Here is a 27203-nt window from a genome sequence, read left to right as displayed (position 1 = left end):
CTGCGGCAAAGTTTGAGATTAAGAAGCATTCTTTGTAAATATTCGGATGTTGTGGTTGGTGTTTCTGGTGGTAGGAAGATTTAGAGGAACCTTGGATTCTCAGATTTCATGTTTAAAATTTAATTTGATTTCTGCATAAAATTAAAAGTTGGGAAAATCACTGCGGAACCATTTGTTAAGTTGGTTACATCTTTTAATCAAAGGGAGTCGCTTTATGTCTACAGGTGTTTCTTTGTCGGCTTAGGGTACTCTAAAGTTTAACTGTAGGCATAACTCTCTACTAACTTTTATTCTTTAGCAAAGATATCTTTTACTTTTTCACTGGAGCTAAAATAACTAATAAATAACTAAAAATAACTAAATAAATTAAATGTACGGTAATGTACGAGTTAACAAAATGAAACAGAAAAAAAACTACTCAGGGAAGTTAGAATTATGGACAAAAATTATGCAACTGTCCTCGTTCCATTTAATTCCTTGCTATAAGGATTCAGTACCTGTAGAATACAATGGACAAAAATAAGAAAACAAGGATTGTCTCATTGTTTTAAACATGAATGCATGTTTTTTTTTTCACTTAGCTGTCTAATCCATTTCCCCCCCAAATGTTCTTTTATTTTCTTTATTATCTTTTTGAAAATAACATATTTTAACAAAATGAAAACGGCAATAAGCCCATAAATACACTTATATGAAAAGTGTTTGCATTTTTAACATTTACTCCTTGGATGATACCTGCCAATTATTTAAAATTATTTTAAGTGATAGAAAAAAAAATAACTATTGTTGTGATGATAAAAAAACTTTTTTGTAAACTAACACTTAAGACATGAACTTAAAGTTTGCTCTTAATTTAATCAGAATTAAAGAATCTAAAATGATATTCAGATTATCATCTTAACAGCCTCATCAGTATTAAGTCTATGGTTGTGAGAAATTATTTTCCCTTTTAAGATTCTGGATGCTTTTCTGCTTCAGCTGGGCTTAAGTGGCTTTCCAGAAGCATTCATACTTGCAACAAAAGTAGCCTGGTCTTTTATTTTGAAGAGCTATCTGATTGAAGCAACATAAAATCTTTACTAAATGTGAATCTCATTCTGATAAGGACCTTTGCTCATGAAGTAAATCAATGAGGTGCTAGGCTTAAGTCAGCTTGCTTCCTCTCCAGTTTAATATGACTTGTTAATAATTCAGTTCCCAAAAGTCTTTCTTTGCAGTTACGATGAAAAGTGTGTCGGTATGACAGAAATGTATTTTCTGTTATATGATAAAATGGTTTATTCTCATTGTACTCAGAATCATATTTTCTATATCAGAACTTAAACATAAATGTATGTCTAAGCTGGAGAATTTACAGTTGAGCAGAGCAGTTCCATTTTTTTATATTATGGTCACTATGGATGTGCAATAATCCAACAATTCTGTTGCAAACTTTTAATTAGCACTGACTTTTTACCTTCTATTAAGGCTGTGTTGCACATCAAGATGCAAAATATCTGTTCATTTTGACACTTTTTTTTTAGAGCATAAAATTTAAAGAAATACATTTTTGTTTGCCTGTGTTGCAAATAACAGTAAGCGACACAACAAATGGCCCACCTGTTACATCATTAGCTGATCTTAACTCTGACTTTTCGACTAATTGAATATGTTATAAACAACTTTACTTTAAATATGTACTTTTGGATGACAAGTTGTCTATCTTTTTAATGCTCCCTAAAAATGTGAGGTAGGTCTGGGTTCAGATCAGAGCCAAGACTTTTAAACTATTGCATTAAAAGTGATTTTTGTTTCTTGAGAGTTCTTTGTTTAAAAGCAGTTGATACGTCGACATTTAAATGCAGACAAGTGTCAGTTACTTTGATTTCTGCATGACAAAATAATTTTACAGACTTTTCTATTAGTAACCATTACTTATTTTTGGCAACTATCTAATAAGGGGGTATTCTGGTCTCGGTAATAAAATTTGTGGCGAACCGCTGTCATTCAGATCATTTAAGGTCAACCACTTAATCCAGGGTTATGCACTTATTTCTCCCGTTTGACTTCATATCTTTGACAATCTCCTAGAAATAACACATGATGTGGCTAGGGTTGTGTTTTCAAGGTCTGGTTCAGTTTATGTGGTTAAAAACTGTCAGAAATGGGTTTTGCTCTGCTTTCCTTATAGATAAAATCTATATCTTGGTTTGTGACTGACACTCAAGGAACTGGAAAGACGGATCACATATATACTCTTTATTGATATATATATTTTTTTTCCAATTTACCCCATTGGAGTGAATTCCTGATTACTCCATAGGGCCTGCGCATGTTTATTCATGCACTTTCACCAGCAATGACATGATTTATCATGGGCAACTCCAAGCTGCCTCTGCACAAACCAAATTATTATCTTAAAGCATAAATGAGTCTCGACCTGAATTAGTTTATTGGTGTCCTTTAGCAGAGCTGTGTTGTGTGATAAGACAGGTTTTACTGCAAGGATGAAGATATGGAAGTTTTATGAGTAGTACTAGATTTCTAAGCTCCTAGTGGGGGAGGATATGTAAGCATTTTGTCAATAATTTAAGCTACCATTTGTCTGGAAAGGTATAAACTCTATGTACTTTTGTGGTTGTTTATCTGTTATGGTTTTTGTTACAGGTGTCTATGTAGCTATTTCTGCTGTTTATGCCTGAATGTAGTCACTGTTTGCTCATTCCTCAAGCCGCCGCCCTGCATGTTTACAAGTGGTTACCCTTCCCTCTTTTTAATTCCTGCCTACACCTCAGTCACCTGAAAACCTTTTTGAACAACAGGAGTTTGTTCACCTTAACAGATACTCTTATTTTGACAGTTATATGTTTACACACACCTATAAATGACACAAATGTCATATTATTTGTGTTTAAACATGCATTATTTTTTTATTTTGTATAGAATAAATATGCATATCCATTATGTTTCAGCCAATTTTATTTTTTTACTCAATTTGATGCACAATGATTTTAGTGCAAACCATCATAATGCACAAAGGCTTAATTATGCAAACCTTTTTGTATTTCAATGAATATCCTGTTGCAAGTTGCAGTGATGCCCCATACTTTTTATAGCCTTTGATAACATCCTGGCATACTTCTCATATAGACATGACCACTCTTGCTGTCAGAAATGGTGCAGTCCTTCTAAAACTTGGCTTTAAAGCAAAGTCTATATATTTTTTTAATGGGCTAAATGCTTAATGTTACCCTGCTTCATATTTTGCCACCCCCCCCCCCCCCCCCCTCTGTGATGATTGTCTGGTAGGAATACCTAATTACATTAAAGTTTTACTCTTCAACATGATACAACAGAAATTGCCCTGACCTCAATCCTGTTGTGACATGCAATTTATAGCTAATTCTTTAGCTGGAAGCATAATAAATTTTATTTTAACTGTAGAATGTTTGGGAAGAAATTTGACTATCTCTCCAACAAGAAACATGCCAGGACTTTGTTGACATCTGCAAAATGTATGATGCTTCAATAAGTCTACGTGATGGATATTTACACAAATATCTGTGAAATTTTAGAAAATATTTTTAACTTAATTTGAGAAATAACAAAGTAAATGCAACCTTGTGGCCCCAGAAGCTACAGTAATGCATTGCTTATGTTACAGTTTGATTTTCCAAACAAAAGAGCAAAACATATTCAACAAAAGAACTGATGACTCACCTTGTAATGTGGCCTGAGTGGCAGCCAAATTCAGATTTGTCCTGCGGTTCATGTTTAAAATAGAATGGAGGTGCTGCGATGATACACTGTTTGAAAAGTGAAAGCTCCTTGCAGGAAGCCAGATAAGAAAAAAAGCATGTCCGAACTTGTTTCTAAACAGAGTTAAATGGTCGGAATGTTATACAGACTTAAACAAGCCTAAAAGTTTGTTAATTGCATTTTGCATTGTGTTCACTTTCTGTCTTCAAAAAAATCACAGCGAAGGCAAAATTCAAATTCACTGTAGAACTAAAATGAGTAAAGTTAGGTTTACTTTTGCATGATTAGGACAAAACCCACACAGGTCATCCTGAATTCCATGTTAACCAATCAGCTCAAGCCTCCTTTTATGGACTTAGAGAAGATTTTAAAATTGGAAGTTAAATAAGTGCGATGAGCAATTATTGGAGTTCACTCTGGTTACCTTTCTGGATTATTGAGGCGTCTATCTTGTGATGGCATAGATGAGCAGCCCAATAAAGCTCCACAGTCCAGTTTTTCTTCTGTTTTTTTATTTATTTTTTGCATGCTGACTCATTGCTATAAATGGAATCTGGGTATAATGTAAATGTAATGTAATGTAAATCCCTTTATTGTCCCTCCATGTTGGAAATTCACTCTGTGCATTTAACCAACCCCTTAGGGACCAGTGTGGGGTTAAGGGTTTTGCTCAGGAACCCAGATAGGAGACTGTGGGGACCGAACCGGATATTTGCAACCCTCTCAGAGCACTATCGCACTCCTCTAACACACTAGGCCAACACTCCCCTAGGCATGTGAACACAGCGTAATTTGTAGAATAGGATAGAGCAGACTGATCTTTATTGTAGTTCTTACAGGTAAAACCTAAATGGATAAAGAAAAATAAGAGAGGAAAGGCACCTGTTAAGATAAACAATTATAAAGGGAGGATGAATGAAAATGCATATATATATATATATATGTTGATTTATGTTCTTTCACACTTTTCTTATGTCAATATGATGCTTTCAACCTAAAGTAAGGTTTAATATTTCAGCAACTTGCTTTAAACCACTGCTACCTGCATGAAAGCAAATAAGGGTTTTATTAATGCAGCAACAGGATCAAAGTCAAAGTTCTTTATTCTGTCTATTCTATTTCTTTGCTTCGTCCAACAACCCTTAAACAAATATCCAACATATTTTAATTGGCTTGAAGCATCCTAACCTCATTTTTTTTTTTTTTTTTTTTTTTTTTGCGGTCTTCTGTTTCAGCTTCTTTTTTCCACTTTGCTCCTTTTCCGTTTTTCTCCTGCCTTAGCTTTTGTTTCTTTTGCAGCTTTTGCACTACCCACTAAGACCTATGGGTTGTGAGATTCTTGTCTCTTTATCTGAAGTTGTTTTTTTTAAGAAAGTAATAAGACTGAGATAAAGGTCTAATCAAAGTTTCCCCAAAGCAATGGCTTCTTCTTTTAGCTGTATCCTGGTTTGATTTAAGCTTTACTTTTTTTTCAATAAAAATGAAGTCATTCGCTGTCTAACATTTCTCAAAAGTTTGAAAAGTAAGTCAAGTCGAAGTATAAGGTGTCAAGTAAAATATTTTATGCTAAGGATTTTGTTCTTAAAATGTTAAAAAAAACATTAGAAATGGTTTGATTGTAATGTTAAGCTATGGTATTTGCTCATATCGCCCACCCATAGGTAGACAAGAGGGTACAAAGTGGAACACAATGACCCTGGACAGAGGTAGACGCTGTTAGTATTTTAGCTCTCAAGTTGCCTGTGGTCTCTCCCAGTTTAAAGCTCAGTGAATGGATTTGATGTGGGCCACAGTGTGAGCTGGGGGACTCTTCCTTTCAGAGGCCACACAACAAAAGACTCATTATGGCCCAGAGTGCCACAGGCTTTATGTAACGAGGGCCCTTCACTGGTCCACTCTCTGCTCTTCACAGCCAGGCTTCCACTAGTTACCCAATGCATGACTGCTTACCATTTATTTGTCGGTTGTTGTGGTTCATTTTCATATTGTTGGTCGTCTTCCCTTTGTACCCACATAAGTGTGTTTAAATCTAAAAAAAAAATCTAATTATAATATGAATCGTATTTGTCAAACAAATGTATTATAAAGTGTTTTAGCTTTGCAGTTTGGTTGTAAATATATAATACAAAGGAAAACATTAATTAACTTCTAAGTATATATTTTCATGTATTAAATGAAACAAAATGTAGAATTTGCCGTTTTTCAAATGATGCCTGCATTAAAAAAACAAAATGTATTTAGTTTAAAGATCTGATAAGTATGTTTACTATCTCATCATACATCATTATGCCTTAAATTGAAAACTATTAAATTCGTTGAACATGCAACACGATTGCTTATTTCTAATTGAGTGGTTAGGGTTTTTTAACAATTGATTGTTGATTTGAAACAATTACATAAATATACATTCAACCTTAAGAAGGAAATTGGAAAAGAGCTGTGATCGGAAGTCATATTTAAAAGAAACAAAACAGAAATGTAACCTTTGATATTTAATTGATTAATTTGTTTTTCCTAAATTGGACCACCGCTTATATATTCACCAGTTCCATAGTTTTTTGTTTGTTTTTACGTTAGAATTATTTTTAATTGAAAAGTTACTCAAAACTAAGAGGAGTGGGTGCCAAATTCTGACAGTGTAATGACAATAAAATAAAAAAAAGCTGGAAAAAATCCACATCAACCCTGAATATATTACTGTATTTTTAAACAGTTTAAACAGCTAATTTAAAAAAAACTGACATTTGTATCATTTATTCTTTTACTTTAGAAACGGAAATTACTTAACTATTCAACGAAAATATCTTTTTACTTAAACAAAAGTGTGTAAATATTTAACTAGAGGGTAAATCATTTCGCCACCAAAAAAGTACCATGGCTTTACTAGAGCAGCATCCTGTGATGGTTTTTAATGTTTTATCTGATCTGGGTCTGGTTTCTGCCATGGAAATGAATGACACAGCCTAGATAACCTCCCCTGCTCTTGGAAAAACTTCCTTTAGGGATAATTGCACCATAAGTCTTTAAATACTCTTGTTATTATGAAAGTATTCAGACCACTGCTTTAGACGGTCTCATTTACCAGACACATTACAGGGAAACTTCACAAAGTCCAGGTCATCTCAGGGTTTTGAGATTTTTTAAGTAACAGCCTGCAATAGGCAGCTGACCCTACTCATTTGGAAGCCCAGACATACGTGTGCATGCACACCCACACCCTGCAGAGGCCATGATCAGAGGATGTTTGGATTCCTTTCCTTCATTTCCTGCTCAAAGATCCATCCTTCAGCTCTCTCTGAGGGCTGAAAAAGAAGTGATCCATAATCTTTGTGACATTGGTTATTACTGAATAGAACACCTCCAAAGGAAAATATGTACTTTTGTTGACCTAGCTACTTGTGTTGATATTGATTTACGTTCAGTGTTAAACTCTGGATTTCTGTTTGCTTCCTGTGCAGAAAAAGCACCAGAGTGTGCCTCGTTGGAGTGTGAGTATAACTGTGCAGTGACCCATGACGGGCCTCGCTGCTACTGTGGAAATGGTTACGAGGTCGCAGCAGACGAAAAGAAGTGTAAAGGTGGGTGATAATTTAGCAGATGTATTCAAGTTAAACCTAATTTAATTTAAAACCGATCCAATTGCTCTTACTGCAGAAACTGATTGGTTTTTTTTTTATCAGAAAAAGAAATTAATTTAAGGTTTCATTACGGAGATATGACTATGTATTCCATAATAATGTTTTTAATAAGCTCTCTCATCCTTTGCCTGCTAGATTTCAATGAGTGCAGTGTGTATGGGACATGTAGTCAGACGTGCACAAACACAAAAGGAAGCTACGCGTGCAGCTGTGTTGAAGGCTATCTGCTGCAACCAGATAACCGCTCCTGCAAAGCCAAAAATAGTGAGTAGAAAAAAAAAATCCATCCTACACCAGTTTCCACAGGGATTTAGAAGATGGCTTTTTATCTGTTGGGGGAACGGCTCATTAACAACGGTCACATCTGCATGGCAGTGTTTGACGCTTTCTCCCGTGTTTTGTGAAATCTTTACTCAGAGCCTGTGGATCGTCTGCCTGTTCTGTTGATCGCCAACCTCCATGATATCCGATGCACGTCTCTGAGCGGCTCTACATCCCGGCTTCCTGTCATAACCACCAAGCAGACAATGGCGATGGACTTTATCTATGCCGAGGAGACCGTTTGCTGGATAGATGTGGGTGAATCCCCTGCTGCCACTCAGCTGAAGTGCGCCAGCATCCAAGACCTTAAGACTGTTAGTAACATCCAGACCATCAACATTACCCTCAGCTTACATCGTAAGTGGTCGTTTCTCTGACAGAAAGTGAAAGAAGCTGATTCCAACTGTTAAGTTTTCTATCTGAAAGCTTTTTAATAAGCTGGATCCTGTGATACAGCTTTATTAAATGCTGTGATCTATTTTCATTTAGACTGATGAGGGATCTCAAGCAGAGTAAGTTTCTACCTCCAAGAAGATACAATATAAATACATATAAATAATATACTCAGCTTTATCCGATTTGAAATGCCTATCAGTAACCAACAGCGACACCTTGGCACACGATTGTGTCTTCCCTTTTACACAATTTCTATTTTGTTTTTTTAATGTGATAAGAAGCACCCACAGCTGCCAGCAGGCCAGCAGGCATTAGTTTCATAATTATTAACTGGCAGTCTGTAAACTACTCTGGGGCTAGATTTATGGCCAGGCATGCTCAACCATCCTCAAGTGATTCAATACAATGCTTTTTTCAAGACTTTTCATTTTTATCTTGTAAAGCAATGTATTTTTGTTTTGTTGTGTTTGTAAGGACATCGATAAAGCAAAGCATTTCTCTTCAACTCGTTATGCCATGATATCTCTAAATGGTTGCATTAAGAAGTCCACCAAATGCTTAGCAGTCTCCGTGGACAACACATTGCAAGGCTTGCATGGATTCTCGTTTGGATTTAGGTTTTGCTTTTATCATACATTAGATTTAAAAGCCGTACTTTCCTTTTCAAACTGTTCTGATATGTCCCCGCCCCTCTCCCTTATCTCTAACATTTCAGACAGTGAAGGCCATTGATTTAACCTGGCAGTAGCCAGATTGATATTTGCAGAACTGAGTTGAGTTCTACATTATCAATCTGGGATGGCTGCCATTCAGTCTGTCCCTGAAAAGGAGGGACGTTTAGTATAATACTTTGAGCTGATTGGATGAGTGCCAGCTATTACCCGACTTCCATAATAATCAGCCAATTGTTGCAGCGAATCGTGACGTTTTGTAAGCTGATAAATTTAACTTTTTCCAAATCCTGTCGGAAGAAAAGCGCAGACATCTTTCCCATCTACAAATGCAAAAAGTTCTTCTCTTTGCTCCTTTTTTAAATGACAAATTGACGTCAATTTTAGCTAAAATCGAGTCAATTTTTCAATCGACAGGTGAGTCCTCCAGCGAAGCCATGTTTGTAATGCCCTGACAAGGCACTCATGACTGTCACAAAAAACACTGCCGGCATGCCATTGGTCTGACTCGCTGGTTGTTAAGAGACTATTAGTGGGAGTCTTTCGAGATGGATTTGTTGTAAGACTGAGACTCGGATCTTACGACATTCCAGCTCGCAGCGCAGGGTTACCAGTGATGTCTTCTGTTTTTGTTTTTTCCACTCTTTTATGCAGGCCAGATTTAAGAACTTTGTTATTCATTGTTCTGCAAACAAATCGTTTTATCTGGGTTGTGGATCTGTAGCATCATGGGGCTCTTGGTTCCTCCTTTTTCGATTCCCAACTTAGCAGTTTAGGTGGACTGCCATGTCTGCTTATATCTCATGAGCAACTTATCAGCTTTGGTTTTGGTCTTCACTAAAGCTCTTAAACAAACCCCTTAAGCCTTACAGAACTGCTGTATTTCACATTCTTACTGTACTTCTTAGGGGTGTCCTGATGCCGCATTTTCATTTTCGACACAATACACATATTGTAACTTGGAGATTTGACAGATCCTGATACTGACCCAGTATGATGTCAGCATGACAATAAATAGCTCTGATTTATGGATTTTCATTTTTTTTAAATAAATTTCCAATGAGTAATTAATATATATCAAAAGCTATTTCGAAGAAGTTTTGGAAGCTGATCATTAGATTTTTGCACACAAAAAAACCATGCACCAAAAAACCCTCAATAACCCTAATCTCTTCATCCCTGTTATCTCCTTGTCCTTAATGTCTGATTTGATCCGATATGAGGTTCGGTTTTTCCCTGGAAAACCTACTTTACTTTTATAAATCTTTCAAAATCCGGACATTTTGTCCCAGGCGATTTAATGGCGAGATAATGCATGTTTGTTTATTGAGTAGTGACAACAACTGAAACATCTGGCCTGTAGTTCTGACACACACACACACACACACCTACACGCCCGCACATCCACTCTCTCTCTAATCACTTACACCCACACACGCACATGAAAGACGTAGCTTATGATTCTGCATGTTTTTGACAGTTAGTCATATAACGATGACAGGAATTTTCTTTGATAACACACCAGACAAGTTTTATTTTATTTTATTTCTTTATCTTCTTGGCTTACGGTGCTGGCATTATATAAGAAGGAGTTCAGAACTGTAGTCAAAACATGGAAAGCGAGGGTGTGGGTTTATCCATGTTTGCCTGTGAACGGGCACATGGAAAGTCTCCCTTGAGAATCAGCCTCAGGCGTAGCGGAGCCTACACGTGGAGAGGTAGCTCTGTTACATGACTGAGATGTTGTAAGCTTACGAGCAGCTAAAGTTGTAAAACTGCTGTCCCTTCTGGCAACTTTTAAGGTCTTTGGGTTTATTAACTTACTGAATTCCGTCTACGTACTTGTTATAATGGCAGCAAACTGTAATCGGAGGCAGAAAGACTCGTTAGACCTCAAACTGTGTTCAATATGCAATCATGAGATGCAGTAGTGCTGGAGCTGAGACCGTCTAAAGCATGCAGGACGGTGGGTCCTGAGGACAGAGTTTGTAAACCACTGGTCTGAACCATCTGTCTGTTTGTGGCACACCCATTCATCAACCTGACAAGTTTTCCCTTTGTTTTACCAAACATCTGTCCTTCTGACAATCCATCATCAGACTGTTTATCCCTCAGTCATAATTGTTCATCCATTCATCTGACAATTTATCCAGCACTCCCTTTATCCATTCAATTCTCTTTTTCTTAGCCCCTTCATGTATCCGTCCATTCTTACCCTCCTTTTTTCCTTCCTGGCTGCAGTTTGTTTTCGATTACCATTTTTGGATGACCTTATTCTTTTCTTTTTTCTTTTTTCTTAAGCAACAGGTCAAAAAATTGGTAATGAGTCTCACTTTTACCTGTATGTAGAGTAACAGTTGGCTCCAAAGACGATGTGCCTTGAGGATGGGGTTGGAGTGAGGATTGAAAGATGTGAGAGACTTTAGCGCAGTTAAAGACTCTGAGATGAAAGGAGAAGGAGAAGGTAGTGATTTGCTGTCGCTTGGCTGCTGTGTGTACAGGTGCTGGTCATAAAATTAGAATATCATGAAAAAGTAGATTGATTTCAGTAATTCCATTTAAAAAGTGAAACTTGTATATTATATTCATACATTACATACAAACTCATATATTTCAGATGTTTATTTTGTTTAATTTTGATGATTACAAATGACAACAAATGAAAATCTCAAATTCATCATATCAGAAAATTAGAATATTACTGAAGACCAATAAAAACAAAGGATTTATAGAAATGTTGGCCAACTGAAAAGTATGAACATGAAAAGTATGAGCATGTACAGCACTCAGTATTTAGTTGGGCCTCCTTTGGCCTGTATTACTGCAGCAATGCGGCGTGGCATGGAGTCGATCAGTCTGTGGCACTGCTCAGGTGTTATGATAGCCCAGGTTGCTCTAATAGTGGCTTTTAGCTCTTCTGAATTGTTGGGTCTGGTGTATTGCATCTTCTTCTTCACAATACCCCATAGATTTTCTATGGGGTTAAGGTCAGGAGAGTTTGCTGGCCAATTAAGAACAGGGATACCATGGTCCTTCAACCAGGTACTGGTAGCTTTGGCACTGTGTGCAGGTGCCAAGTCCTGTTGGAAAATGAAATCTGCATCTCCAAAAAGTTGGTCAGCTGCAGGAAGCATGAAGTGCTCTAAAACTTCCTGGTATGTGGCTGCGTTGACCCTGGACCTCAGAAAACACAATAGACCAACACCAGCAGATGACATGGCACCCCAAACCATCACTGACTGTGGAAACTTTACACTGGACTTCAAGCAACGTGGATGAAGTGCCTCTCTTCTTTTCCTCCAGACTCTGGGACCTTGATTTCCAAAGGAAATGCAAAATTTACTTTCATCAGAGAACATGACTTTGGACCACTCACCAGCAGTCCAGTCCTGTTTCTCTTTAGCCCAGGCAAGACGCTTCTGACGCTGTCTGTGGTTCAAGAGTGGCTTGACACAAGGAATGCGACAGCAGAAACCCATGTCTTTCATACGTCTGTGTGTGGTGGTTCTTGAAGCACTCACTCCAGCTGCAGTCCACTCTTTGTGAATCTCCCCCACATTTTTGAATGGGTTTTGTTTCACAATCCTCTCCAGGGTGCGGTTATCTCTCTTGCTTGTACACTTTTTTCGACCACATCTTTTCCTTCCCTTCGCCTCTCTATTAATGTGCTTGGACACTGAGCTCTGTGAACAGCCAGCCTCTTTAGCGATGACCTTTTGTGTCTTGCCCTCCTTGTGCAAGGTGTCGATGGTCGTCTTTTGGACAACTGTCAAGTCAGCAGTCTTCCCCATGATTGTGTAGCCTATAGAACTAGACTGAAAGACCATTTAAAGGCTTTTGCAGGTGGTTTGAGTTAATTAGCTGATTAGAGTGTGGCACCAGGGGCCATCAATTTTGAACCTTTTCACAATATTCTAATTTTCTGATATGATGAATTTGAGATTTTCATTTGTTGTCATTTGTAATCATCAAAATTAAACAAAATAAACATCTGAAATATATGAGTTTGTATGTAATGTATGAATATAATATACAAGTTTCACTTTTTAAATGGAATTACTGAAATCAATCTACTTTTTCATGATATTCTAATTTTATGACCAGCACCTGTATAGGTGGTCATGCAGATGGTGTTTATATTCTCCCCCTGTGTTATGTCAGCCTGAACAGTCTCTACATTCCTCAGTCTATCTCACTGTTCCTGTCCAGTTGAAAACTCATGCACACTCATTTAAACTTTACCTTTCACTCTGTTTTATTACTACTGTCTACTTAAGCAGTGTTTAATATTGCTTACACTGCAAAAACAATCTAGAAATAAGTAAACATGTCTTAAATTAAGTATATTAACCCCCAATATAAGTAGGTAAATAAGATGATTTGCAAATGAAATTAGAATTTTTAGTCTTAAAATAAGAAAATTTGTATTATGCAGGACAATACAATAGTTTTCTTCTTATTTTAAATGTCTCACCTCCTCGATGCAAGAAGAAAATGCACTTATTTTAAGAAAAAAAAGACTTATTTAGATTTACATCTCTTGCAGTGCGGCCCTGATTCCTTTAATGTATTTTTTTGTGTAATATCTATTTTTTAAGATATTTTTCTGTATCTACTGTAGTCAGGGCATTATTTTTTATGATTATTTAGTACCAACTATACCGAGTCATTTTGAAAACTGCTGGTCACCGAAGGCCTGATCTTTAAATATTTTAAATAAGGCGTGCACAATTGTCTGAAAATTTTGATTTGGTTCTGCCCCATCTAGTTAAGTAAATTGGATTTTCTACTGACAAACAAAAGATCTAAGCCAAGGAGTTGGTGGAAATAATGGTCGCAGTTATCGGGCGGTAAAATTATAGGAATATTATTTATATTTCACTTTCCATATAAGAATCTGAAGGTGATCTAAACAGAGATAAAAATGAATAAATAAAATGTGAAATAAAGTTACATTAAAGAAATTAATATCGTCGCAAAACCTGGAAAAGCTCACATTGACAACTGCTTTGTGACTTTCCCACTTAAAGTAAGATTAGGCTCTAAAAAGCTGGATTTATCTCTACCTATCGTCAGAATATGGACCCAAAATATTTAAAACCAAAGTAGGCGCATAACCATTAAAAAAACAAAACAAAATTAACTTTAAGCTAGAAAATAAATTCACACAAGTTCCGGATTTGCACTTCAGGTTGACACATTGGGTCTGGTTTTTTTGGTAGATTTAACTGTGTAGTTCATTATCGTTTATAAACATGCCTTAATAAGTTCACTCATTTTGGTTCATTTCACAAAGATTGCCTTAATTTGCATTAATTTGTCCTGCAAAGACGTAGTTTTTTTTTGTAACTTATATTACTTTACTGTTGCTGTTGTACCAATGCCTCCTTTGTGGCAACACGACTGCTGAAATGTTTATATGAAAGTTTGTTCATGACTCTCAAACATAGACAGAATCAATATTATAATAGCTTATACCTTCAGCCATTAAATCGCTGAAAATTGAAGCAATGGTTATGTATGACCATAGTTTAGTTGCTCTATGGCTTTCCTATCACTCCTTCGCCTTGCTCCCAGCCTCACCTTTTACTGCAAGTCTGCCTTAAAACTGTACATTATATATGGAGGGTGGGGCTGTCCTCATTGCCCTGTTACTAATTAGTAGTAAAAAAAAGTACAGTTAAGGTTATACAAACCCGAGCAAATAGTTGTTACCAATAGAAGAGGGTTATCTCTTAAGCTTTTAACAAACTGTTATAGTGCTCCATTCAGCATGAGAACCAAAAAAGGCTCTACTGGGAGAGCCAAGAAGTGCGGTTCCTGAGAGCCTGAGACAGCAGGGCAGATAAGCAGATGAGGGCTCCAGATGCATCTTTTCTCTGTCTGCATGCGATGCTCTAACGGAGATAAAAACTGAGCAGGAGCTCACCCTCCTATTATTTCCACCCTCTGCACACATCTTGGCTACAAATACGGGCGATCCTGGCTGTGAATCCTGCTTTCATTTTGTGCATTTTAAGAATATAGCAATACCTGTGAGTTTCTAGAAAACATAGGCTATATTCGGATACTCTTCAGTGTCCTTTTGGGGTGGAAAATCTGAAACAGAAATAAGTCTTTGGTTTTTATTTACTTCCTAAAAAATCTTAGTATGTAAGTATGTAACCTGATGCCAACATTTTACAAGTCTGGTTAGGTTTTAGAAAAAAAAAAAAAAAACTGGCTACTGAGCACAGACTTTAGGCCCTATCCTGGTCTCTAAAAGTTCACTTCTTTACATGGATTTTGTACTATTTTAACTTTGATTTAGACAACTTTTATTGTAATTGTTATAACATTTTTTATATTAATTTGTCATGAATTTATGTTCTTTTAGTTAAATGCTATAATGTGTTGATATTTGAAGGAATTTCACTAAAAGGACATAAGAAAATTCACTTAATTTAGGACTTTTTAGCATTAATTCCAGCATCAGCAGGGCTGTCAACTCTCACTCATTGGGAGTGAGACTCACCCATCTCAGTGTCTTCAAACACTCTGTCCATATTCCCAATTTCTGACACTAAAAAATTACAGACATTAAAACTCAACTCAGTCTAGTTTAATGAGCTCCCGTTGGAATTTAGAGTAATTAAACCAACTTAAATATTTTAATTCTTAAAGCTTTCAGGTTTGCCTCTGAAACCCATAGGAGCTCCATAAAAAGAAAAAGAAGCATTGCATTTTATTTTTCAAAAGATCAGCCACCCAAGAAAAGACCAACCACATCAATTATCCAGGATTCATAGAGAAGAAACCACAGGGATGTTCTTCTTTTATTACTATTTATCATATTAATTTATCTTTATTTCGGTCCATTGAGTATGTTTAAAAACTTTCTATCTCACATTCCAAACTGAAATTTCCAGAGAAGTGTCATCTCCTGTCATGGTGAGTTTTTATTGAATCTATAGCCTCCTAGAAGATTTTTAATCCTTAGCGTATTACCAAATATTCATACACATTGTAGTTTGCATAGATTTCGATTGCAGTGGTTCCTGTATCGGTGCCAGTAATCCAGTAATAGCTTATTAGTAGTTATTTGTTTAATTTAGTTGAATTGCAGAGAATAATTAATGAACAAAGTTGTGAAATTCTTAGTTTAAAGTATATTTAAGATGCAAGTATTTTAGTAGGGCCCATTCTGCTTTACCTCAATTCTCTAAAAATCACCAGAATGTAGAAAATAATGTATATTGTGAGAAAAATGTTCCACATAATTACAGACCACCACTACTTACTGTGCTATAAAAATTCCACATTTTGCCAATTTGTTTCAGTTAAGTCCTCTGAAAACCTCCAACCTTTAGCTGCACCTATCCTCATCTCACCCTGACAAGGTTTCCTGTCCAAACTATTTCAAAATCTCACCCCAAGGTTTGGTGAAAAGTTGGCAGCCCTGCATCAGTGTGGTATGACATGGAGTCTATTGACCTGTAACACTGCTGTGGTGTTCAGGTTGCTATGTAGAAGGCTTCTTTTCACATTTGTTGGATCTGTTGTTTTTCCTCTTCCCATGACAGTACTCCATACATATTCAAACAGGCGGTCACTGGCCAATAAAGCTCATTAATGCCTTTTAATTAAGTCAGTTTATTAAATCAGATAGTTATAGATAGTTGTTTTCTTTTTTTCCAGTAGTGAGTTAAAGTATAAGCTCTTGTCATAATGTAGATGCATCTGTACCTGAAGGCTCTTAAAGCTTTGAGTGCAGCTGCAGTTGGTGTCTTATGGATGTCTTTAAAACCCTTAAAAGGAGTCTGGTTATAAGTCCTGTTGAGGGTTTTGTTATCACTGATGCTGATGGTGATTTTTCGCGCACACTTTTTTCTTCCACTCAACTTTCCATCACATTCAGATATTTGTGTCATAAAAAATTATGTTTTACGTTATCCTCATTTTCTAATGTCTAGATTATTTGAGAAAGTCTCGAAAGTTTTTACGGGCTTTGTGGTTAATATTTTAAACAAAACATTTTCATTTATTAGTCGCATATTTATTTCTGGCAGCTGCAAAAGAGCTTTTTTTTTTGCCTTCACTGCAGTAATGCTGTCAAACCTCTCTAAACCACATAATTTTTCTTCTTTTAGTTGTAGTGCAGGAGGATTTTTACCAGTTTAGGATTACTGCCTCTTAAATATGTCATTTGACTATGTGAAATGAACTCCCAAATAGAGCTGCTGAGAGGTCAAAGGGGCTTTTACACAAATTAATTGGATCATCTTGGCAAAGAGGGTTATGGAAGCTGGATGATAACAATTTTTTTTTTTGGTTTGCTTTGCTCTAACATTTACTTACTACAGTAAAAAGCAACTCTGAAGGTACAGTATAGTGCTGCTTAAATCAAACTGTATTTAAAAGAAGGCAGACCATGTGAGCAAGTACCTATACTGCCATTATAAAGCAACATCATTGACAAGAACAACACCTGAGTCGATGAAATATTTACTCCTATTAAAAGGGAGTCTGGAGGTGACTTGTAATGACTTGTAAGTATAGGGTTGATGGAGGGAAGGGGTGGGCTCAGTCATTTTCCCGGCAAAGTTTCCACTTACCAGAATTTGCATGGTTTTAGACAGGCTGGCTCCCCCTGGATAAGGGGGTCTGCTGAGCTCTTGCATAACACGGTCGCTGCTGGGTTGCACAACCTCCTCTCTGCTCTGAATCGACTAAGAAACATTGCTTCCAGCTGGATCTCTTTATAAAAATCTGATATTAGGACTATCACTACCCCTCTTCCCTGAAAAAGAGCTTTACCATTTGTCGTTTTCTGCTATTGTTAAAATAGTCTTCTAGAGAAGCTGATTGAATCCATCTTGAAGGCACATTTCCAGAAGTTCAGTCACTGCGGTTTTCCTGTTTTCTCTCCTAACACTGTGATTTTAAGCATACTTTAACTCCCATGTTGAACTTGCATTTCAAAGCTCTTTGTATGTTTGTTAAATGGTGTGGAGGGGTTCTGAATTGAGCCCAGATGTGGCGGGGCTCTGTTGCGTAACTTCAGACTTCACAGTAGGAGGTACCACTACAGGCATTTTGAAAAAGCTTTGGGACAGACTTTCTGTCGGTTGACTTATAATTTGCAATCGGTGCATCCAGATGAAGCGACTTGTTTTGGGAACATGTTTATTTCTGTTAACCTGTTCTTGGTGAAAGGAAAAAAAAATCTGTTTTTCAAAATACTAGAAAATTGCATAAATTATGAAAGCTTCAAATTTGAAATTTAGTGAAAAACATACTTAATATTAATTTGAAACTGTCAATACGGAATCATTGCCTGAAACAGCTCCTTTCCTTCTAGAAATAAATATATATATATAGTTCCATTTGTAATGTATTTTCAGCTTACGGTAATTGAGTAAATTGTGGTAACACCACTACGCCACAATTCTTTAGAAGGATATCTATTATCTTTCTGCTCCCACCTGAGATGTAAAGACAAAATGAAACAGAAACGAACACACAAGAAAAGTGTTTATTTCATTATATGAGTGAAAGGACTCGGAAAGGACTGAAGAGAAAAACGCAGCTTTGTAAAAGTATTTGTTTTGTGCTCTGCAAACAAATCTGAATCCCTTATGAATGTCTCAGAATTCTGTGTATATGGCCCAAATAATGTCAACTGTAACATCACTGAAAGATGTACCAATAAAACGAAGACTATCTGGAGTTCTTTAGGATTTTTAACAATCAATACATTTTTCAGAGATGCAACTATCAGCAAGTAAGAGCTCACACCAGTTAGATCTGATCTGCAAGTCATATACTAAAAGGCATTGTATCGTTTGGATTTGTTCGGTTATTCATATTTTCTTCCTTTTTAAAGAAATCTGCTTACAGTATGTATGTTTTGAATTCTACTTTTCTTTCAAAAACCTGATAAATCATTAGGAAATGTGTTGTGATGCATAAGAGATCATGTTGAATAATCTGAATGCGAAACACTTCCTGGCCAAAGCAGCACCAGATTTATGTCTTTTTATGTTTGATCTGGTAAAAAAAATAAAAATAAAATTAATTGGTCTAAAATGGAATTGATGGATCAAACCTTCAAAAGAAATATAGAAATCAGTATTGGTGAGGGAAAACCCAGACCAATGCTTCACTAATATTTTACCTATTATCAAGCAGTTAAAGGATCTAGTTGTCTTTATGAGCTATTGTCCAAAAATGTTTGATAATCTGTAAATTTTTGCTGCTGATGGCAAACATTAGCAGTCTGAGTCTTTAGTTCTTCCTCTCCCAGTGGGCTCTATGTGATAGTAAATCTGTACTTAAAGTCATGCATGCGACATGTAAAAGTAAAACCAGGCTTGATTCTCAGTGGCAGTCCTTGGTTATTATGTAAGCCTGTTTTCAAGAGGTTAACCACGCACCCTAATTGGATCTTTGTATTTTCAATTTCCTTTGGATGGATGGAGAGAAATATTGTAAATTAACATAAAGAATTGCTGTTCTTTTTATTTTAAAAGAGAGCAGAGTGTCATAAACAACAGGTTAAGACATATTCCTGGAATTTGTCCCAGATTTATGGCTACGCTTACATGAGACAGTCTGTTTTTCTTTTCTTTTTTTAAATGACAACTGTGCATTCCTCTTCTCTCTCCTTCCCTCCTATGCACTCATCAGATGTGGAGCAGATGGCCATCGACTGGCTGACAGGAAACTTCTACTTTGTGGATGACGTGGATGACCGGGTGTTTGTGTGCAACAAGAACGGTCAGACTTGTGTGACCCTGCTGGATCAGGAGTTGTACAACCCAAAGGGCATAGCCCTGGACCCAGCTATGGGGTTTGTATATATGTTTATTTCACCTCAGTGCTCTTGACCAAGTCCATCCCAGTGCTGTTTAAGCAACACATGGTAGGAAAATGCTGTCTTATGACCAGAGGAGGTGCTGACCAAGCAGGCAGGCAGAAATCAATGCACTTTCTCCAGACAGACGCTTGAATGCTGATTACTGGAGTTAACATGATTGCATGTGATGCAGTTCCTTATTTATTTCTGTCCTCCAAATGTTGTTGCTCCTTTTGATTCAGGAAACTGTTCTTCACGGACTATGGCTCCACACCGAGGGTGGAGCGCTGCGACATGGACGGCCAGAACCGCACCAAATTGGTGGACAGCAAGATCGTCTTCCCCCATGGCATTACCCTGGACCTGGTTAACCGACTGGTGTACTGGGCAGACGCCTACCTGGACTACATCGAAGTGGTGGACTACGAGGGAAAGAACCGACACACCATCATCCAGGGCCTGCTGGTGAGGCTTTAGTGATGGTTATACAAATAACCACTCTAAAAAATATACAGAAACACATTCATAGATGTGATTAGAATCACAAAATGCACACTCCATTTCATATAGATGACAATAAACTTTTGTCATCTTGATTTTCCAGCAACCTTCTGTGTATCTTTTCAGCCCTATGTAGTACTTGTATTACATTCATTTGGAATTGTGAGCATAAGAGACAGTGATCCTTGATTTTTCAAGCTAATTTTGCTCTAAACTATTTATGCTGGTTCTGGTGATGCCTGAATCTATTTTATCCAGCAGAAATTATCTTAATGCAAATATATTGTGATGGTAGTTGGACATTGGTTGTTTTTACTTTAGTCATAGTTGTCTCTCAACATTGTCAAAATTATCCACGTTTTGTCATTTTTCAGGGTTTTCTAAATTATTTACAAACAAATTAAACCATTCCATGTTCTTATAAGCTTCCATATTCCTATCAGTTTCCTTGTTTCAGCTGAAGAGAAGCATCCCCACAGCATGACGCTGCTGCAACCTTGTTTTAACACTGGTCAAGAAGCTCTATTTTGTTAACTGCATGGAAGCAGATAGCCCTGTTCAGCTGTTCCTGCAAAATCTCTGCTCCTAATACAAACCTTTGTTTCTTAACTTACTGTCAACTCTTTTTATACGTAAGGGGAATTTGCATATTTGATAATAGGGCAAGAGGGATTTCAATAGCTGGCTAATTGTAAAACTTATAGTGTTTAATAAAATGTCTCAGAGTTGGTGCAAAAGCACTCGAGTAACATGCTAAGAAACACGAACATAGGTTATATTAAGATTAAAATGCATTTTACTGAAAAGCCATTTTAAAAAACAACTTTTTATAGTTGAACTTACTTGTTTAAGTAAATTAAATGTGAATTATTGAGCGAATTAAGTTTAATGTCAACTGTCATAGATTTTACATTTAAATCATGTCTGTAGATAAATGGAATTTAACTTTCTGAAAGTTGCAGAAACCCTTCAAATCCCATTGGCTGGTGTTCCTTACTACTGTTTTTCACATGGCCGTCTTGATGTCTTCCAGATTGAGCACCTGTACGGACTAACTGTATTCGAGAACTACCTTTATGCAACAAACTCTGAGGAAGGCAACCTCAACCCAAAGACCAGCGTAATCCGGGTGAACCGCTTTAACAGCTCCGACTTCCAGGTGGTGACCCGTTTGGATCGGGGAGCCGCTCTGCATGTGTACCACCAGAGGCGCCAACCTCAAGGTGTGCTGAAAGTTCAGAGCTAATCTGATAGCTTTGTTGTCAAATATTTTTCACAGACACAAAATAAAACATCCTGTTTGACATCTCTGGCCACCATTAATTACACCATTGGGGATTTTATTAAGCAGTTTTTTTGTTTTTGTTACATGGTTATATTCTGTTTCGTCACTGAAAAAGAAATGTGCTAACATGAAAGGTTTATTTTCTTAATTTTTTTCAGTGAAAGTGACTTAGAATTACAATTTGAACTTTTACCAGAGACGCTGAGAAAAAATGTAAGCATATTATCACATCAGTTGTATGCTCTTGTTTTCGCTGTCAGTGCGCAGCCATGCTTGTGCCTTGGATCAGTTTGGAAAACCTGGAGGTTGCTCTGACATTTGCCTGCTAAGCAACAGCCACAAGACCCGTACCTGCCGCTGCCGCTCCGGATTCAGCCTGGGCAGCGATGGGAAGTCCTGTAAAAGTGAGTATCTTTTTTTTTTTTTTTTTTTTTTTTTTTTTTTTATAAATACTGAAATATGTTTCTTAATGTAATTGAAATGTTAACTTTCTCTGTATTTTGTTCCTCTAAAGAACCAGACCACGAACTGTTCTTGGTGTATGGTAAGGGCCGTCCTGGAATCATCCGGGGCATGGACATGAATGCCAAGGTGCCTGATGAGTACATGATTCCCATCGAGAACCTGATGAACCCCAGAGCTCTGGACTTCCACGCCGCCAGTGAATTCATCTACTTTGCAGACGCCACCAGCTACATTATTGGCCGACAGAAGATTGATGGCACAGAGAGGGACACCATCCTAAAGGATGGTAACTCTGACGTTTTGCCTTCTTACAGGAATTGGAAGCTATTTTTGTTTTGTGTCTTTCTAATTTCAGGCCTCAGGATATTCCATAATAGTTTAACTCTTGCTTATCTCAGGTATTCACACGGTGGAGGGGATAGCAGTCGACTGGATGGGAGGAAATCTGTATTGGACAGATGATGGCCCTAAGAAGACTATCAGTGTCGCCAGGCTGGAGAAGGCTTCCCAAACTCGCAAGACTCTCATTGAGGGAAAAATGAGCCACCCCCGGGCTATTGTTGTGGACCCTCAGCATGGGTAAGACCATTAGGGGGTTCCTATTGCTCATAAAAGCTGCCTTGGTACAGCAGCAGGACAGTTTCCTAATGCATTCAACAGATTTCTGGAAACTCCTTTCTTTGTTTAGTTGTTGAATGTTCTATCAAATATTCTCACTTATCAAAGTTATGCATGATTTTTTTTTTTTTTGCAGGTCTAATATGAATATATCACTTTTTTTTCTTACTCTCTAGGTGGATGTACTGGACAGACTGGGAGGAGGATCCTACAGAGAGCAACAGAGGGAAGATTAAGAAAGCCTGGATGGATGGTTCACACCATCAAGTCTTCCTGACCAGCAAAACAGTGTTGTGGCCCAACGGCTTGAGTCTGGACATTCCTCAGGGCATCCTGTACTGGGTGGATGCTTACTACGACCGAATCGAGATGGTTTACCTCAATACCACAGAGAGAATGGTATAAACTCCTATCAACTATCAGATTCTGTTATTAAGGAACAAAAAATAATGGGTTTCCAAAATATTTTGGAAAAGGAAAATATTTAACAACGTTAAGCTCCTTTATGGAAATTTATGATTAGAATTATATTGCCGGATATTATGGTTAAAGTCAAATTTTTAGTTAAATTTACTAAAGTCTCACAATTACAGGCAGAATTAGCATGCAAGTCACTCATGAATAATATATCAAGTAGCGCATCCTGACATTCTGGATGTTTCATACATGAATCCAAGGCAAAGAAATATTGTTTAGCTTTAGAACTCTTTATTTTTTTGTTTGCAAGGAGCCAGACTTTTTTGTAATATCATAAACTGATTTTAAATAGTAGATATTTAACTTTAGCAGCTATTTTGACTCTTTGGTAAAAGTGCAACATTTAGAAATATAATGGAGGATTTCCAACAACCTTTATAAAAGGATGAATTGAAAGATGATAAGCCGAATGCAAAATGGGGCCTTTTGAGCATAAAATGGGCTGATTTAGGTCACCAACAAATGCATCTCAAGTCAACCAGGCTTCTTCATTAACACAACTGCTTCTTAATGAATATTTTTGGTTTTTTTTTCTCCAATCATAATGCTATATATGCTAATGTATGCTCAGTTTTCTCTAAATATGATGGGTTTGTCTTTCTTTCTTTCTTTTTTTCTTTCTTTCTTTCTTTCTTTCTTTCTTTCTTTCTTTCTTTCTTTCTTTCTTTCTTTCTTTCTTTCTTTCTTTCTTTCTTTCTTTCTTTCTTTCTTTCTTTCTTTCTTTCTTTCTGATTAATCAGGTTGTCTATGAGGGTCAGGAGCTCAACCATGCCTTTGGCTTATGTCACTACAAACAATTTCTGTTTTGGAACGAGTACCGCGGTGGTAGCATCTACAAACTGGACCAGGTCACCAAAACTGTCACTTTACTTCGCAATGAGAGGCCTCCTATATTTGAGATCAGAGTGTACGATGCTCACCAGCAGCAAGGTAAGCCACTCTTCTACAATAAAATGTCAGCTTGTTAAAAAGAAGAGGTAAAAACCTCCTTTTGCTTCCGTCTTTATACAGGTACCAATGCATGTAGAGGAAACAACGGCGGCTGCAGCAGTCTTTGCCTCGCCATTCCTAACGGCAGGTCCTGCGGCTGCGCTGACGATCAAATCCTCGATGTCGACAACGTTACCTGCAAAGGTACTTAGCTGCTTCACCAGATGATGAACATGGCATAGGGATGCAGTGCATCAGCTGTGGGAAATCCATTACTCTGCTGGAGCTGACTAGGAATTCCTGGCTGCTTTTTTGGTTTGGAAATAAAGTTTTTCCAAGACTTTTGCTGAAAATAGTCCAACAAATTACAACAGTTTAGGACAAATTCAACACAGAGATCTTTTACCTGCTATACAAAGCTTCTCAATGATTGAAACACTATACTGCAATCACTTTTTGTGATTAGATTGCTGTTCTGTGCTTATCTGAACAACATGTAAAAAGGAGTGGGAAAGAACTGGTTTGTTCAGCCTGATCTTAAAACCAACACATATAAGGGCTAATGTTTCTCTCCAAAACAAGTCTTAAATTTCTGAGTTAAAAAGACTTTGTTTTGCTTCAGTGTTTAATGCATGTCTTTGTGAATGATCTGTGTCCCGCCTTAACCCTGATCTCATCTTCAGCCAACCCCTCCTACGTTCCCCCGCCCCAGTGCCAGCCCGGGGAGTTCGCCTGCAAGAACAATCGCTGCATCCAGGAGCGCTGGAAGTGTGATGGGGACAACGACTGTCTGGACAACAGCGACGAGGCCCCTGACCTCTGCCGTAAGCATGTGGCCCCACAACATTGTCATGGATACAAAGCAACACATAAATAAATAAAATTACATTTAAAGTCTGACAGAGCATGTAGCAAAGTTTCCAGGATTTGTCCCTTTCCATACAGAGTGACGTAGTCTTCAAGGAGCCAACTTTTCTTCTCATTAGCTTGAATCCAACCAGAGCTTATAATTATCCTGGAACTTTTTCTTGCTATCTGCTTAAACACATGATTAATTCAGGGTTCTAAGAAAGTATGGGAAAGAACTGATTTTGATTTTAGGTCTGGGGTCTTTTGGAAGAAGAAAATCTTTGTAAAATAAATATATTTCCCAACTTTATTTCCTGTCTAAATTTAAATTTTTTTTTTTTTACTTTATTTGGGATTTATTTACTTTGTTAGTGAACTTTCTGATACCAGACATCATTTGCTTGTATCCTTTCTACTTTTCTTCCTGGTCATTCTTCATTCCTTGGTTGTTTTTTATCCTTACTTCCTTTTCTTGCGTCCTTCTTCCCTTTGTTTTCTTTCTTTTCTCCTGCCTCCCTTTTGTTATTTCCTACCTTATATCATCATCCTGCTTATCCTTTTCTTGCTGTCTCCTCAGTTCTATTGGTTTCTTCTGAGTTTTACTTTCCTACTTTGTGTTCTTCAACTTTTCCTTCCTTCCTTTTCTTCCTTCTGTTCTTTCTTCCCAGGTTTTCTTTCCCGTGTCCTACCTCCCTTAATCTCGGTACCTTTTTCCTGCAATTTCTTATTTCCTTCATTGTGTCTTGCTTCCTTTCATCCTTCCTTTTTCTTCCCTGCCTGTTTCCTTCCTTATTTAATATATTTTCCCCTTGCATCCATCGGTCTTTACAACATTCTTAACTTTATTTCCCATTTATGACTCTTTCCTTTTTCATCCCTTCCTTAATTGGGTTTTTCTTCCTTTTCTCTTTGAAGGCTTTTCAAATAAAGCATTTCTGCCCCAGAAAACTCTGCCCTAAATTAATGGGAGTTTAATATTTAAAGGACTAAAAGGAATTTAGAGGTCAAAGGGGATGTTATGTGTATGATGCTTGAATTATTTAGCTGAATTTCATTTTTGTGTGAAATTCTACCACCAGATCAGCACACTTGTCCCTCGGACAGATTCAAATGCCAAAACAACCGCTGCATCCCGCTGCGATGGCTGTGTGACGGTGATAATGACTGCGGCAATGACGAGGACGAATCCAACACAACCTGCTCTGGTATTTAAGAGAGTCATTTAAGTACAGCTTTGTTTCCATGGAAACATATTTTATTTAAAAGATGACAACTTAATAATAATAATAATTGAATATTTTTGGTTTTTTTTACATATATAATTTATTTCCAAACAGGGTAGATAGAAGTAAGCTTGAAAATAGTCTTTCCCAATGATGTCCTACAATAAACAACTACATATCATTGGCATATCATTTTCATATGCTTTATTTAAATGTAAAATCTTAATTCCTTTAAATCCCTTTCCTTTAAATCCCTTTCTAATATCATAAGTAATAACAAAACCCCATCGTACTAATGTTTCTGGGAGATTTAAACATCCACGTACATTTGAGATAACTATAGTATCATTAAAAGGTTTATTTTTAGTTCAAAAAATAATATAACATATTATAGGTTCAGTGTGATATATCACATGTATGTACTTCAGTGTATTTTCATAAAGACTTTTTGCTGATAAAAAAGGACATATTTAGAATAATACTTTAAAGCATCATGGGAAAGACTTCAGACCAGCCGGTTGTCTAGCCGACAGTAATTGACGTCCCCATAAAAAAAAAGGAAATCAGCAAATGGCTTCTACTAAAAAACTGTTAGAATAATGGTGGAATGTTAAGTGGAAGGAAAACATATGGTAGAAAAATCTAAGCTTCAGAAGATTATGTATTGGATTAATCTGCTTTAGGGCCAATTACTTCTTACAGCTTGAAAATGACAGCTTAGAAGTATATATTTTCACACCTGATGCCAAATGTTGTGTAGCTGAATGTAATGTTATGCTCCACTGCTGAAGGCAAACAGAGAACCAAATAAAAGTTTTTAATGTGCAGAAATAGAAGAAGGGAAGAGGTGGATTAGGGGGAAAAAAGGAGTTTCTGTACCATAAAAGCAAGTCTGATATTTTTGTGTTTTCTAGCTCGCACATGCCCACCAAACCAGTTCCCCTGTGCCAGTGGCAGATGCATCCCCATCTCCTGGACATGTGACCTGGACGATGACTGTGGAGATCGCTCAGATGAGCCAGAGTCCTGTGGTGAATACCTGCTACTCAATCACAATTTTCTGCTACACTATCTAATGGTTTATGATAACTCTGTAATAATTTTTATGTCTCATATCTGTATCTTTCTCGTAGCCTACCCAACATGCTTCCCTCTCACCCAGTTTACCTGCGCTAACGGCCGTTGCATCAATATCAATTGGCGCTGTGACAACGGTGACAAGCTTTGTCCTTCAGCTCCTATAAAACTTGACAA

At 37.1% G+C, this 27203-nt stretch overlaps 1 protein-coding gene across 4 annotated transcripts in view; it reads left to right on the top strand.

Moving 5' to 3' along the window:
- lrp1ab (low density lipoprotein receptor-related protein 1Ab) overlaps positions 1-27203 on the top strand; it is a 121313-nt gene that overhangs the window by 41556 nt on the left and 52554 nt on the right. For all 4 annotated transcript variants that reach the window (XM_038287411.1, XM_038287408.1, XM_038287409.1 and 1 more), the window contains exons 4-19: positions 7197-7316; positions 7512-7640; positions 7794-8054; positions 19433-19595; positions 19844-20066; positions 21136-21325; positions 21648-21791; positions 21902-22138; positions 22251-22431; positions 22647-22869; positions 23688-23877; positions 23959-24081; positions 24561-24701; positions 25806-25931; positions 26864-26980; positions 27083-27163. In XM_038287411.1, the coding sequence (XP_038143339.1) occupies positions 7197-7316; positions 7512-7640; positions 7794-8054; positions 19433-19595; positions 19844-20066; positions 21136-21325; positions 21648-21791; positions 21902-22138; positions 22251-22431; positions 22647-22869; positions 23688-23877; positions 23959-24081; positions 24561-24701; positions 25806-25931; positions 26864-26980; positions 27083-27163 (2649 nt within the window). The remainder of the gene's footprint in view (positions 1-7196; positions 7317-7511; positions 7641-7793; positions 8055-19432; positions 19596-19843; positions 20067-21135; positions 21326-21647; positions 21792-21901; positions 22139-22250; positions 22432-22646; positions 22870-23687; positions 23878-23958; positions 24082-24560; positions 24702-25805; positions 25932-26863; positions 26981-27082; positions 27164-27203) is intronic.

Source organism: Cyprinodon tularosa, unplaced genomic scaffold (assembly GCF_016077235.1).
Source record: "Cyprinodon tularosa strain WSP-4 unplaced genomic scaffold, ASM1607723v1 ctg239, whole genome shotgun sequence".
Classification (NCBI taxonomy): domain Eukaryota; kingdom Metazoa; phylum Chordata; class Actinopteri; order Cyprinodontiformes; family Cyprinodontidae; genus Cyprinodon; species Cyprinodon tularosa.
This window is presented reverse-complemented; position numbering and strand designations above follow the sequence as displayed.